The following is a 15964-nucleotide window of genomic DNA, read 5'->3' on the forward strand; positions in this document are numbered from 1 at the left end:
TTTTTCCACCTTCTCTCAGCGCGCCGACACACGCGACGTAAAGCGCGTGTAGTGTCATTAAGCCAACATTGAGAGTAGGTTCTAGGGCGCTTCATTTTAATGGGGGCAACAGCCTATAGGCTGTGAATGGTTGTCTATCTCTCTGTGTTAGCCCTATGAGAAGCTGAAGACATGTCCAGGGTCTACTCCTCCTCTCGCCCATGCTAGATGGAATAGACTCCAGCCCCCCAAGACGCTGCACTAGATAAACAAAAGAGAATGAATGGATGGCTGCTGTAGATTTGATGCTGTGCTTTGGGTCATTGTCTTGTTGCATGACCCAGTTTCACCCACATATTAGCTGTCAGACAGATGACCTGTTATTTCACTCTAGAATCCTTGGGTATACAGAGGAGTTCATGGTTGACTCAATGAACGCACTGTGTCCAGGTCCTGTAGCTGCAAAACAAACCCGAATCACCATCACTGTGCTTTGTAGCCCAACATTTTCACTTTGGTCTTGTCTGCGGTTCTTTCACATGCAGTTTTGCAAACCTAAGGCGAACATTTCACTGCAGTCTCGTGGCATCTATGTATGATATTATGAATTAAAAGAAATATTGAATTGGACTGGTCTGAGTGTTGAAAAAACGATTAGAGGATGGATTAAGTGTGAGGGGGTCCTCACCAAGAACGAGCAAGTGACCAGACTGACTTTGGTCCATTCTCATTAGCAACTTAAAGCCTTAAATTCAAAGTGTATGGCAACAGATGTGAAGACCACGCGCCAATCACTGACCAGGTATTTTACATTCTGCTTTTGTGCAGCCTTGGAAAATCTAAAAGAATTGTAATGATTGTAGTACTCAAAAAGCGGAACAATAAAGTGGAAAAACTAAGGTAAAAAGTGAGTAATTAGTCTCCCTCTGTTATATTTTGACATCCTTTATTCATATATTTGCTACAAGAGTAATCTCACATGCTGCAATTAATTTTCTTGAAGGAAATCTACATCTTTAGCACACAGCAGCTAGACAGTGGCAGAGTTTGGGTCTAACGAAGCAAAAACTACACAACCATCCGTTTGTGTTCTGTTTTAATGGAATGACTAAATATTGCCTCGGGCCTGAATGTCAGCAAAGCAGTAAGGAATGCATTACACCGAGGAAAAAAGCTTTGGTGTCTCTACTTATCACACCCCATGTATCCACAGTATGTCACTGAATTAAAGTATCCAAACTGATGAAATTGTTCACAATATCCTGCCCTGGGGTTGCACAGTTAAAACATTTGGAAGCCCTTTGTTCTCCATTATTGTCTTCAAAGACCAGTGTGATAAGCAGTCATGCGTTCAGCTGAAATACAGTGCAACACCTTCACACAAACATTTCCATTCTGCAATATGGTGAAAACATACAGCAAGTATCTGCCATCCTCGATTCCAAGAATCTGCAGTGTCACAATAAAATTATTTAATTGCTCTGCTGAGCACAGAGAAATGCAAAATTTATCATGAACTTAAGACGAGTCATTTTTCTTCCTTGTCTTTATCTCTCTCTCTCCCTCCATCATTCCCATTTCTGATGCACTTGTCACCACATCACAGCAACCCACTTTTGTCATTTCCAGCATCGTTCTTATCCTCAACAAGCATTCTTGGCATCCTGTTTTTCCCCCCTCACCACCTTTATTTTCTTCCCCCCTCTGTGTCACTCCCACTTCCTGGGCCCCAGACTTCATCTGCCGCTTCGCATTCTAATGAAAACAAGGAGCAGAGACGCCCCAAACAAGGTCCTTCAGTGCTGATTGCCTCAATTCCAACTCCCTCTTATCTGCTGTCTGCTTTTCCCCCACAATACACTGGCGAGGTTCCTCACAGCTTCCCTAAACTGTTACACAATCTGTATCCACAGTACAAGTCTGAAGTGTAATCCAATTTGTTCTTTCCCTCTTTCACTTGAGTTGTCCCTGCACACCACCCACCCTCAACTCTCTGACTATGATTCTGCCTCATGTTTCACTAGGGCAATGACTATTATTCACACGCTTTCACATAGAAAAAAGATTCTTCCCTCCAGTACTTAGCAGCAGTTTTTCAACTGACTTGACTGTAACAGGGTTAACCCTTGGTTTAATAAAGCGAAACAAGACTCTGTGTACAATCTTATTGCGAGGCTGTTCTGGCAGTGTATGATTAGCAGTGCTTTCAGCTATATGCTAACATCCTAACAAAGAGAACGGTGGAGTTTAGCGGGTATAACGTTTCTCTGCTTCGAAATCTTAGCTTATAACGTTAGCATTTGCCAGTTAACACAGAAACAAAAGACTGCTGACCCTTTGCTGGCATTTAATCGTGAACCAATGTAAAAGGAAATTGACAATGTTGACCTACGAAAAAAAATCACTGGGGGAAAAAAGACATTAGTTGTTAATTTATACAGAGAAAAATATGTATGTGTTACATTTAAATGCAATCCACCCAGTTTTGGGGTCAATACATTTACCTTTGAACCACAAATATCAAGAGCAGAGACATTTACAGTACAAAAATGTTTTTGGTCTCTATAACAATTTTTTTGCTGTACTGGGGTTATTGTTATTGTAATTATAATTGCATTAAACATTATAAAGACCTAGTTTGCGTTATGAGGGGCGCAGTTTCTTTGACTGGCAGATAAACACCAACACACCCTCTAGTTGTCTGCTTGGCTTCACCGCTGCTAATTGGTGTCACTGAACTGTATCTCTCTACCTTGTACGTGTTGGTGCCTTTTGGAAGATTTTTAATAGAATTTTCTAAGAAATAACGTGACTTGCTGTGCTGGTAATTGTATTAACAGTGTGATCAAGAAGTCTGTGATCCATTTCTGTTGAACAAAGTGCAGGATTTTAAGTGGCACTAATTAGCAGGTAACCCCATCAGTGTCCATGTCAAGGTTCTTGTGTTGCTTGCTAACCACGCTTACCAGCACTCAGCTCTCTCATCCAAAGATGAAATAGGACCCACAAACAAGTGGATGATGTCATTTGAATTTTATATACAGCTTAGATTTTTAGTTCTGTCAATCCTGCAGACCGACAGATGTAAAACTCGTATTGATCCCTACCCCCAACATCTGCTGGGAGCCTTCAGTCTGATTCTGAATGTTTAACCAACTGGCTGAAATTCCAGCTAATCTGTAGCATTGATCTTCCTCTGCTATATTCACCTTTCAATACGGATCTTTTGAGTGCGCCATCCTCAGCATTGTTAAAAACACAAGATTAGAACATTTTCACAAACTGCTTGTTGACAGTGCTGTTGGCCTTAACAGAGGTCCAGTCATGATGACATTAGAGCTGTGTGTTTGGTAACTCCCCGTGGATGTCTGGAATCTAATTATGTTCAGCTCTGCACTCGCAAAAACATTGCCAGGACATTTCTCCCTCTGTCACATTACTGTGCTTTCTGGGATTTCATCTCTTCCTGGAGAAAAAACACAGATGGCATGTTGGAACTGATGTGTTCAGGAGTAAATGGTCCATGAACATTTTGCCCTGACCTCTTGCAAGAGTGCACATTCCTAAAAGAGAAAAATGCATGTCACCTTTGTTGAAGCTTTGCAGAGCTTTTCTATTCTCCCTCCTGTCTCATTCTGTGAGGCAGTCAAGAAGTCAATTTAAGAACTTGCTTCAATTCTCATCAATGAAACTTTCTCTAAGTCAATAAGCCACTTGCCAGCATGACATCCAGTTCTAATAGTCAAGTAATTTGCTGTTACATATTGTCACTCCACAGGGGGATTTCAAAATGGACATATGGACAGAGGCTGTGAGACTGTGAAAGTCATTGCAATTAGATCATTTCCTTATTAAGGCCATCAACAGCTTGTCAGTGTGACATTTCTATGCTACATTCTCAGCAGGATAAAACTAACAACACAGACGCTGGAGTGGGCATTAATGGCACCTGTCATTTCAACGGCACTGATGTGGCAGCTTAATGCTAAATACTGTGACTGAGTGTTTGTCACACACACTGGACTGTTCTGTCTTTTTATACACGGTCACAAGATTCAGAGGGGATGGACATGTACAGCTTCTCCATCTCGGTTTCCTCGAAATCCTCGAAAAAGACCAAACACTACATGGATAATCCGGTCTTTATGTCTGACATCATTAGCTGTTTCCGGGTCCAAACTCTGCTTCAGGTCAAAGTCAAACAACCCTGCAGCATCACTGAGAGTAACAAACTGTCTAAATTCCTTCATCTTTAATAAAATGATCAGCGTTGCTGCTTTACCAGGTGTAATATTTAAGTTTAACAACCAGGCATCCATGAAAACAGAATTTATGAAGTTTAACGGAGTTCAAAGTTAGCAGGAAGTTAGCTCGCTAGTTTCCACCCAAACATGATATAGCATGTTCTGACTGAGAGATTTCTGAAAAAATTAAAACGTACAGCTCTGTTATCACATGAAGACAGAAAACTAAACAGCAGTGACGTGTGTAGGGTTACTGAAGTTGGGCTAGCTGGTATACAGTGGCTTGCAAAAGTATTTTCCACATTTTGTCACATTACAGCCACAAACATGAATCAATTTTATTGGAATTCCAGGTGAAAGACCAATACAAAGTGGTGTACACGTGAGAAGTGGAACGAAAATCCTACATGATTCCAAACATTTTTTACAAATAAATAACTGAAAAGTGGGGTGTGCGTAATTATTCAGCCCCCTGAGTCAATACTTTGTAGAACCACCTTTTGCTGCAATTACAGCTGCCAGTCTTTTAGGGTATGTCTCTACCAGCTTTGCACATCTACAGACTGAAATTCTTGCCCATTCTTCTTTGCAAAACAGCTCCACAACTGCCCTGTGACGGCCTCAGAGGTTGTCTAAGAGAATATTGGGAGCAACAACACCATGAAGTCCAAAGAACACACCAGACAGGTCAGGGATAAAGTTATTGAGAAATTTAAAGCAGGCTTAGGCTACAAAAAGATTTCCCAAGCCTTGAACATCCCACGGAGCACTGTTCAAGCCATCATTCAGAAATGGAAGGAGTATGGCACAACTGTAAACCTACCAAGACAAGGCCGTCCACCTAAACTCACAGGCCGAACAAGGAGAGCGCTGATCAGAAATGCAGCCAAGAGGCCCATGGTGACTCTGGACGAGCTGCAGAGATCTACAGCTCAGGTGGGGGAATCTGTCCATAGGACAACTATTAGTCGTGCACTGCACAAAGTTGGCCTTTATGGAAGAGTGGCAAGAAGAAAGCCATTGTTAACAGAAAACCATAAGAAGTCCCGTTTGCAGTTTGCCACAAGCCATGTGGGGGACACAGCAAACATGTGGAAGAAGGTGCTCTGGTCAGATGAGACCAAAATGGAACTTTTTGGCCAAAATGCAAAATGCTATGTGTGGTGGAAAACTAACACTGCACATCACTCTGAACACACCATCCCCACTGTCAAATATGGTGGTGGCAGCATCATGCTCTGGGGGTGCTTCTCTTCAGCAGGGACAGGGAAGCTGGTCAGAGTTGATGGGAAGATGGATGGAGCCAAATACAGGACAATCTTGGAAGGAAACCTCTTGGAGTCTGCAAAAGACTTGAGACTGGGGCGGAGGTTCACCTTCCAGCAGGACAACGACCCTAAACATAAAGCCAGGGCAACAATGGAACGGTTTAAAACAAAACATATCCATGTGTTAGAATGGCCCAGTCAAAGTCCAGATCTAAATCCAATCGAGAATCTGTGGCAAGATCTGAAAACTGCTGTTCACAAACGCTGTCCATCTAATCTGACTGAGCTGGAGCTGTTTTGCAAAGAAGAATGGGCAAGGATTTCAGTCTGTAGATGTGCAAAGCTGGTAGAGACATACCCTAAAAGACTGGCAGCTGTAACTGCAGCAAAAGGTGGTTCTACAAAGTATTGACTCAGGGGGCTGAATAATTACGCACACCCCACTTTGCAGTTATTTATTTGTAAAAAATGTTTGGAATCATGTATGATTTTCGTTCCACTTCTCACGTGTACACCACTTTGTATTGGTCTTTCACCTGGAATTCCAATAAAATTGATTCATGTTTGTAGCTGTAATGTGACAAAATGTGGGAAAGTTCAAGGGGGCCGAATACTTTTGCAAGCCACTGTATAATGATGTGCTATGTGCTGACTAGCTACACAGCTATGTTAGCATAACATAAACAATGAAGCTGGAGGATGAACGCTAACTTTTTTCCACTCGATAAAAACTAACGTGAGGGTTCCTGATGGTTAGGGACAAATGCAATCGCATGGCAGGATGCTGTAAACGGACCAAACTTCAGTCAGGAGAACAACTGAGCTAATCCATCCACAATACGAGGTTAGTCATTCATATACTGCTGCATGGGCTGGGCTGTAGTTACATTGTCAGGATTTAAAAACTGAGCTTTAAAGTGAACAGTGGTAATAAAAACCGAGAGAGGCCAACAGGGATCCCTCCCTGAGCCTGGTTCTGCCGGAGGTTTCTTCCTGTTAAAAGGGAGTTTTTCCTTCACACTGTCGCCAAAGTGCTTGCTGAATGTATTATTGTAGGATCTACCTTACAATATAAAGCGCCTTGAGGCGACTGTTGTTGTGATTTGGCGCTGTGTAAATAAAATTGAATTGAATTGATCACTGACTGTTTTTAGGGGCTTTTTTCAGATTAAATAGAACAATATACGAAGCATTAAAACATGTTAAAAACACAACAGCTTTAATAAACGCAGAGTAGTTTGGACCCGGAAGCAGGGTTCATACGTCATCACTTAAACACCGGATAGGCAGCAACTAAAGTAGGGCTTGTATTTTTTGGTTAGGTTTGAGCAACTCAAAGCACTTTGTTAGGTTGCTTGATGGTTTGGGATATTTAATGAAAAGGTCAATAATTTTAAAAAAAGGTCAGGAAAGTTTTCCCCTTGATCCTTAAGCAGTAATAATTCATTAATTTTGTCACTTGTGTTATGTAATAGGGAAATAAAAAGACAAACATCCAGTAGACATGGAGTAAAATTACCATTTACATTGGTGTAGAAATGTTACCCAATAAATGGTCTTCCAAATCCATCTTTTATTCTGCTCACAATGGGTTTTAAAGTGCCATCCATTGTCTTTTAAGAAACCTTCACTCCTGCCAAGATTTAAGTGTTATGCTGGAAACGTGAGGCACAGCTGCATTTATATCAAGGTGGATTTACTTGAACGAGACTCTAATGAGTCAATCAAATCCACCTGAGGTTCACCTGCGAGCTGCTTCGGGGAAATCAGATATGTTGCACAGAGCAGTCATCAGGGTCAATGTCTAGTCTGTTTCAGAAGGACTGCTGACCTAGAAAAGTGGAGAATCGAAAGGATTTCTTCTTCATTATACATGTCAGAAAATATAACTCCTGAAACTTTCTGAGTATTCTTAGCTTTAGGTTAAACTATAAGAGATCTTTGATGTTGCCCCACATCCCATATTTAGAATTCTTTTGGAAGTTGGTGCCCTGAAAACTTACTACTGTACACTCTTATCACTTAGTCTAATCAAACACTGAAACCCACATCTGCATGATCCATCTGCAGCGTCTGCTTGTATCACCAGAAATGCCAAGATAAACCATCTCTTTTACTTCAGAGGTTACCTGGACAATAAAAACTGCAAGTCTGGTAAGAAGGAGCTGCACCAAGCATGTAAGCGTGTGCATAGTTTCACATGAATTTATGGCTTAAGCCAGAGTCCTGTCGCTTCTTTATCCCATCAGAGTCAAGTACACTTACCTAGAGCTTTACTACAATAAATTATAAATATGCCTGCCTCCACATAGTTAATAATATCGTGAACTGTGCACAGATGGCAGTGCAAAAACACAATCGGCTCATATGTTTCCCAGTTTGGTTTCTGATTGCTTCCTTGAGAGCAAGAGTGGGATACTTGCAATTTTTGCCTTAAAATTCCTGTTCGGTAATTTTCGGCTCTCTTTTTTAAACCTCAATGGCAATAAATTCATGCAGTTCATAAGAACGATTGTGTTGATATGTATGTTTACCACATGGTTCCTCGTCTGCACATTTACTCATAAGTTACATGAATATACAGTGTATTTATGTATAATGTGTTCAGCTTATTCACTGATTGCAAAACAAAAGAAAATAAAATAAAAACAAAGTAGGTGCTGAGCTATGGAGCACAACACAAACTTGGCTTTTATTTATTTACAAATGTATTGATTAATACTGCGTTTTATCATGGGCACCTGCAGAGTGTACCACTGTGTAATTAACTCAGCTGAAATACACTAACTCATTAAAGCCATTTTATCCCATACAGACATATTGCAGTTGCGACGACATGCAAAGGAGAGATTTGGTTTCAGTTGTAAGCAATTTCCTTCAGACTTTTCAGTGATTAGGGTACGAAAATGCACACTGGAAAATGGAAATGGAAAACTGGCTGCTCTTAATCCGTCTTTTCACACAAGGGCCTCAAGCCAAAAGTATCTTTGGTCAGCTGATATGAATGCAATGAATACAAAGGGTACATTGTACATCTCAATTTTCATTCCAAGTTTTGGAATATGTTTTTCTCCATTCAACTTTAAACTATTCTCAATAAATATAAACAGAATTTCAAGCCGTTTTCTCTACGTATTTTTCTTCATCCACATTGAGTACACATTTCTATAGCATCCAGCACTCCCTGAGAAACTGCCCCATACTCTGACTGACCATTAAGCAGATGGAAAGATACCATATGGACCATTTTCAACTTTGTCCAAAGTGCCTTACGACATGAAAAGTGTATTTATTTTTAGCACGAACGCCGCCCTCCACAGCCGATGGATGCAATACAGTCTACAGTATCATTCCCTCGGGATTCTTTTTTTAAGAAGGACTGACTGACTGCATGCATAGTAAATCTGACTCCATGACTAGTTTTAATGATGCAGCTTTAGAAGTCAGTAAGGCGCTCAGTAATTTAGGACCAAAGTTGATACGTCGACAGATGTTTCGTGATTTTAGCTTTAGAAGAGTCAGAAGTTTCTACCACGGTTCACAACAAGGGCACGTGTCACCAAAATGAAGCATAGCAGGCAATATCATACTGTATGGTAAATGGGCCATGTAATAGCTGAGATGGCTAAAGGAAAGCCTCCAAAACTACTACAGGAGTCTCTTTTTCTCCCTCTAAATTTCTCTGTTTCACAGTCAGTCAGAATTGACAGATGTGAGCTGCCACTAGCTCATAGTAATGACTGCTCAGGGATATTGTTGGGTCTGAACTGGGATTTACTAGTTGATAGACCCAATATATCTTTGGATTTGGTGTAATTAGGAAATTTTCCAAAGGTTATCAGCACTTTAAAATGCCTGCAGAAAACTGTCCTCACCTGGAGAGTGATATCGTTTGGCTGATGAAATAATGATTTCCGCCTCCTTAACAACCTTACGAGAAAGCCTGAGTGTGGGAGAGCTTGAGTGCTCACAATTCATCCAGGCATGCTGAGATAGATAACATCGAGTGAGTTAGTTTAGTCCTTGCTTCGTGTCTCCTTTCATCAGCACAGAATACCAAATATGATTATTCTCAAGCCTAATATTGAGTATAAGCTTTGACATCTCATGCCAGCTGGTCTCCAAAGATGGAAAAAAATCAACGAAAAGAAACTATCTTCAAAATTGTTCTATTCCCTAAAAGCTTCCGTACATGATTGTGGATTCAAGCCTGAATGGTGTTCAGCATGGGAACTTTTAAATGTAGCACATTAGACACAGTGTGGCAGTTTAAGCACATCTGTCACATGCAAAATCACACAAGTGGGCTGCGTGAGTTTATGTACAATACATACAATACGAGTTGGGATCTTTTAATAGAAAAAAGCCTTGGTGAGTATTGAAACCTAGAAAAGGGATGAAGAGTGAAGATGAAGACAACTGTTATCATAAGACTTAATGTCAGTGGTGAAAATATGATGGTTCTCTTCCACCTAAAATGATGTAGATGATGTGATCCTTTGACTTTTGTAAACCATGGGTTTTACATTTCTAGTCTTTAGTGGTGTATTTAGCTAGTGGACTCAGGACTTGTGCATTCTTCTTGCTATCCTGAAGTTCATTAATGTTTTAGTCCTGATTTAATTTCAACACATTTTTATTCTCTCCCCCCTGGACATCAAATACTGCTGTGCTGCTGGTGTCACAGAGACATGCAAGGTGTCCTTTGGCTTCCACCCCCTCAATGCACTGGCTTGTCATACAAAAACGAATAGGAAGAGATAAAAGTCCTTTATCAAAGAGCTACGAGGTCTTTTTGGCTTTGTTCGTACTTACTAACAGTGTTAGGTTTAACTTGTTACAAAGTAATGTGTCACTGTGATCACATTACATTTTTCAGTAATGCAGTAATGTAATGTGTTCCATCCATCCATTCGCTTCCGCTTCTCCTTTCCAGGGTCGCGGGGGGCGCTGGAGCCTATCCCAGCTGTCATAGGGCGAGAGGCGGGGTACACCCTGGACAGGTCGCCAGTCTGTCGCAGGGCCAACACACAAGGACAGACAACCATTCACACTCACATTCACACCTAGTGGCAATTTGGTTTATCCAATTAACCTATCCCCACAAGTTGCATGTCTTTGGACGGTGGGAGGAAGCCGGAGTACCCGGAGAGAACCCACGCAAACACGGGGAGAACATGCAAACTCCACACAGAAAGACCCCGGCCTGATGTTGGAATTGAACTCAGGATCTTCTTGCTGTGCGGCAACAGTGCTAACCACCGTGCCACCGTGCTGCCCAATGTAATGTGTTATTGTACTAAATTCTGTAATTACATTACAATTATGCCATTACTCGCACTGAAAATTATTTGCACGCCAGGTGTATAGAAAAAAAAGCACATGCACTTTTCTTCCTGCACACTTGCACTACAATCAGCTGATTTCAGTTTGTGTCCAGGAGGAGCAGAACGGTGCAGCGGTTTACAGTCGAGATGTGGACATTACTTATATTGCAAAACAGACAAAAAATAAGTGTGATGGTAAAATGCAAACTGTAACAAGAAAAGGAACAACCACATTGTGCTGCTAACACAACTTTGGTTCTTTGCAAACATCTGCACAGACAGCATGCTAACACAAAATACCCAAGAACCTACAGTCAAGTGTCCCACCCCCAGCTCAGCAGCCAGACGCTGATCCTCAGCAGATAACATGAGCCTGATGAACTTGACTGCCTTGGTTAAGGTTGGGAAAAGATTGCAGTTTGAGTTAGACACCCAAAGATTGACCCAGCACGGTGCAAACATGACATTTGTTATGTCAGGTGTTTCTTTCCAAGCATCCAAGTATCTAAACTCAGTGTGTCAAAGCACCATTTGACATAACACCAGCATGTTTTTATGGAACCAAAACAGGCTTCCATGGTTTTATATAACCTTTATTATTATTTATATATTATTTATATTATTTTTATGCTACCAGACTGACTGAAATGAAAATGAGTTACTTAATTAATAAAATATGAATATATACAAATAGAAGGTGCCAGACAGTGACTGAGGCAGAATTACTTCTATGAAATTTGTTCTGTGATCATTTTGCAACAGTTAGGTCTTATTTTGCTTTTTTTAACTGATCATGTTTTGCAAATTCACCTTCATATGTGGAATGGTTTTTACAAAGCCAGATAAAATACTGATGAGGAATTGTGTCACGTTAGCTTTGTGCATTAAACGTAGAAATGTCCAAATGCCACAGAAAATGGAAATATCATGATAGCAGGATCAGTACAGTGCATAACTGTGGTAATAATGTTGGATTTGTTATAGTAGGGACATGATCTAATGATCTAATAATAAATCTGCCTCCATATTATTAGTATCTAATGAGACTCCTTTTCTTTTGTGAGATTAATCATTGCGCTGTCTGCTGGCACAAAGGATGGAATAGTCCACATGAATTCATGAACCCCTTCCAAGCCATGTCCGACTCCAACTGATGCTCTCAGGTTCTTCCTGTGTCTAGATCAGCCTTTGTCTCTTTTGTCATGTACTTTCTACTAATTCTGTCTTTCTTTCCTTCACTCATAAGAGAAAGCCAAGCCTTTATGAAAGTTTACAGCCATCGCCCTGTGGCACTGGGCGGTGCCATCCATTCATTTGTCACCTCGTTTACTTGTCTGTGTCAAAAGGAAATCGAAGGCAACAAACTATCAAAAAAGCTAAACAGTTTGATTCTCAACACATGCCTAATTACCGCCTCACAAAAGCCTTTTATCAAATTCCCCTTCAAAGAGCTGTGGGAAACTCAGCAGAAGTGCCTAAACAGCGTCAGCGGAACGTTTTTGCTCTTTAACACAAACTGTATGAAATAAACAACAAAGCCAGTCAAGGCAAGTATACTAATCAAGCAGTCAGGGAACTCACATCATCTTACTACTTCAGAACACATATATGAAAGACTGTAAAGAGACTGAGCCACTCATCTCACGCTTCATGTAACGTATAGTTCATATGAAGTGCTGCTACACAATCTGCACCTGATTCTCTGAGAGTGCTTCAGGCAACTAAGCTACTTTAAGTACATGTTTTTCCTTATGTCATCGAGCCCTCTATAAGTGAACCAACCACAAATAAATTAGTTGTCTTTGGTTTCATTTGGCATTTAAACAGCATCGATTATGTCTCACTCACAGAATCACCTTCATCAGCCTTTTTGAGACGCAAAGAGGAAACAAACGAGGGAAACAATTAAAAAGCCAAAACAGACACAATAAAGCCAAAATGTAACGCATAGTGGAAACTGTGGTTCATCGGGCTGCCAAAGGAGCTTCAACATCCTTTAGCATTTAGCTTTAGCTTCGACTATAGAACCAGAACTAAACAACACGTCACTTAGACCAGCACAGAGGCACGGTGAAACACACACAAAGACACTAACACGAAATCTTAAAACATCCACTGGCAGGGTTTTTTACTGCTGCACTGATGCTAAACTACAGTAAGCGAGCTGAGTGGATACAGTATTCATCACTACTTGTAAACTTTGTTTTATATAAGGGGCAGAACACATCGTTTTAGTATTTGTCACTTAGCAACAATCTAAGAAACAAAACCCACATTTTCCACATTATCATCACATGTACTACGTCTCCATCCTGCCCATGGACCACGGAGGTCAGAGCCAATCCATTTTGCTCTTTTTGCCTGTATTTAAATCAGCTCCAGTGGAATCAATCCACAATAAAGCTTCCAGGACACGTTTTTCCAGGGAAGCACACTAGTCGAAAAATTACACAATGCTGTACGAAACACGAGGAGACCTTTGATGTCTTTAAAACCAGTAAAATATGAAAGGTATACATTTAGTAGTTTTTATTGCTGCCTGCTCGTGCAGCTCTCTAAAAGTAGTTTTTTGCATTACCTTTAAAGCTAAAGTAAAGAGGGTCATGTCTTTAAAATAAAGAGTTGAATTTCTAACATCACATAACGGCAACTTTTATATGTTCATGAACAAATTCCTGATTTTAAACTTGATGGTAAAGATAATACATTACGGGCAAATTAATAGGCCTTTTAGAAGATGAATGAGACAGTTCTTGTAAATGGGTAATGGCTCATTATTTTGTGGGGTGATTATTCTGTGGAATTCAATTTAAGTGAATTCAGCCCAGAGAGTCATTACGCTTATAGTTAGTCCTCTGTGTGTAATTGTGCCGCCATCCATGATGAAAAAAATGCCCTTATCCTGTGAGGTGACCGGAGGGTCAAACGGGGTCAAACAGACAGAAAAATGTCTTCTGCCCTGTGCTCAGCTTTACACCAGAGTGGCCTCGGCTGCGTGTTTACCCACGAGTGAGCTTAATGAAAACCCACTAAATGCATCTATTACGTTTGCCCTGCTAACTAGCGGCAGAGCTAATAGTAAAAGAAACATCACTTCAACCTTGAGGCAGCCAACATGCTGTACTTTGCATACACTAATAACCAGCTGGAGGCAAACATTCTTGCTTCGTGGAGTTGCCATGGGTTTTAATCGCGACCCTGAAGTTGCATGTTCACCTTAGGTCTAAATTAAAGCAACCGACAAAAAGAAAGGTGGATTTATGAAGGACAAGTTGATTAAACTTGAGATTAATGTGTGTACGCCGTAGAGCTGAGGGTTACTTCATGTATCAGAATTCCTTGACTTCCTTTGTGATGTTGGACTGCAAATCTTATTGCATTCCCATATGGAAAAGATATATATAAATCTTATAAAGTTTGTATCTGTCTTGTGTGAAACTTGTATGAAAAGCATACAGGAGTGAAAACAGATATAAGATCCCTAGAAAAATTATATAAATTAAACTTGTATGTTTTGGATACTTACTAAAACAATATATGAAAGTGGCCACTTTCATGAGTAAATCATATAAGCCTGATATGATTCACTATATGAAGTAGGCCACATCTGATGCAAGTCTTTTATAAGTTTTTTCTATTTCTTTTCCATATGGGTAAGATTACACGAGGTCGGCGGGTAACGATGAACGCGAACGTTTCTGTATTTGTTCTGTGTTTTGGTTTCTGAGTCGTCTTCATCGACCCACTTTTACTGTCTTCATTTTGCATTTCTAGGCTGCTAATTTACTACAGAATGAATTTGTCGATTTAAAGAATAAAGAAAAGCCAACAGCTTAATGCACATAATGAGTTTAGTTTAAACTGATATAAGGAAACTCATTGGTTAAACAGTGAGCTAAACGCTAACTTGAATTGAAATGTTTTGAGCAGAATGACAAACACATGTTTACGAACCTCGTGCGCTTCCTTTTAGCGTTGTAGAGGATTTTAGCAGCTTTCAGCTCAGTCATTTGTGAACAGCTTAGACTTCGTATTCATGAATAAATGGATGGTGACATTTCTTGCTCCATGACAGCATGATGACCGGCAGATTTAAACCCAAACCTTGCTGCGAGGAAACAATGGTTACTGCTCCACCACCGAGCCGCACTTGTTTGTGAGAGCAGCTTGATACTTTATAGCTGCCATGTCATTACAAATTTGAAACAATTACTTGGTGCTATTCAGACGTCTAAAATCTTCATTTATATATCAGATTTAGTTCAACACGTGCCTTGACAACCATGCACCATGTTTAGCCGTATTTTAGATTTATGGAAATATGGAAAGTGCTCAGTGGGTAAATTTCTGGCTGAAACCAGGTTTTCTTAATAGCTTAAAAAATGGACTTTACCTTTTCACTTTTTCTATTTACCTAAAGCAGCATCTTTTTAAAGATCATCCATAGACATATGGTACTAGAGGAGCAATTTGGAATCACATCTAGTGGACCGTTTAGTAAAAATAACAAAAATAATGAAAATCAAGGGGTCAGAGATATAGTGAAAATATATATATTTTCACTATCACTTCAAATGGAAGATGGACTCGGTGCTGTAAATCAATCCTTTATTTTTCCTGAGAGATTGTGAAACCAGTCTAAAACCCACTGGTTTTATTCTATTCCACTGTCACATTTACTTGATAATGGCAAGTTTTCTCCTTACAAAGAAATCAAAGAGAAACAGATTTTCCTTTTGAATCCAGATCAAAATGCGATGCTGTCACATACGGCACATCTTGTACTCATAACGTTTGTATTTTTTTTTATCTTTCTGCACGTGAAACTCCTCTTCAGCCGCCGTTTGCACGCATGTATCAGCGCCGGCTCAAGATCCACCAGTACGAAGCTAATCCACGCTACCGTTAAACGCATCCATTCATTACCAGCGGCTGTGAAATGCATAACACTGACATTTTATAATTGTGTTGGAAATATGCAGATTTTCTCCTAAGAGTGTTAAATACCTGAAAATCAAGTTGAGCTAAACGACAATTGGCAAAGCTCTTCGAGTGTAATACCCGGGATCAGACTGAATTAAAAGGGGATTTTCCAGCAACTCTCCATCAAGGAATTCTTCACATCGCCACTTTCATCTGTGTCTGT

At 40.2% G+C, this 15964-nt stretch overlaps 2 protein-coding genes across 2 annotated transcripts in view; one reads left to right on the top strand and one right to left on the bottom strand.

Annotated features, from left to right (window-relative positions):
* The window catches only part of sorcs3a (sortilin related VPS10 domain containing receptor 3a), a 241040-nt gene that overhangs the window by 189339 nt on the left and 35737 nt on the right, over positions 1-15964 (bottom strand). The gene's annotated exons all lie outside the window — the stretch shown is intronic.
* The window catches only part of LOC100707400 (high mobility group protein B2), a 642043-nt gene continuing 630962 nt past the window's right edge, over positions 4884-15964 (top strand). The window contains exon 1 of the mRNA XM_019360562.1: positions 4884-5294. Within this exon, the coding sequence (XP_019216107.1) occupies positions 4884-5294 (411 nt within the window). The remainder of the gene's footprint in view (positions 5295-15964) is intronic.

This window comes from Oreochromis niloticus, linkage group LG6 (assembly GCF_001858045.2).
Source record: "Oreochromis niloticus isolate F11D_XX linkage group LG6, O_niloticus_UMD_NMBU, whole genome shotgun sequence".
Taxonomy (NCBI): domain Eukaryota; kingdom Metazoa; phylum Chordata; class Actinopteri; order Cichliformes; family Cichlidae; genus Oreochromis; species Oreochromis niloticus.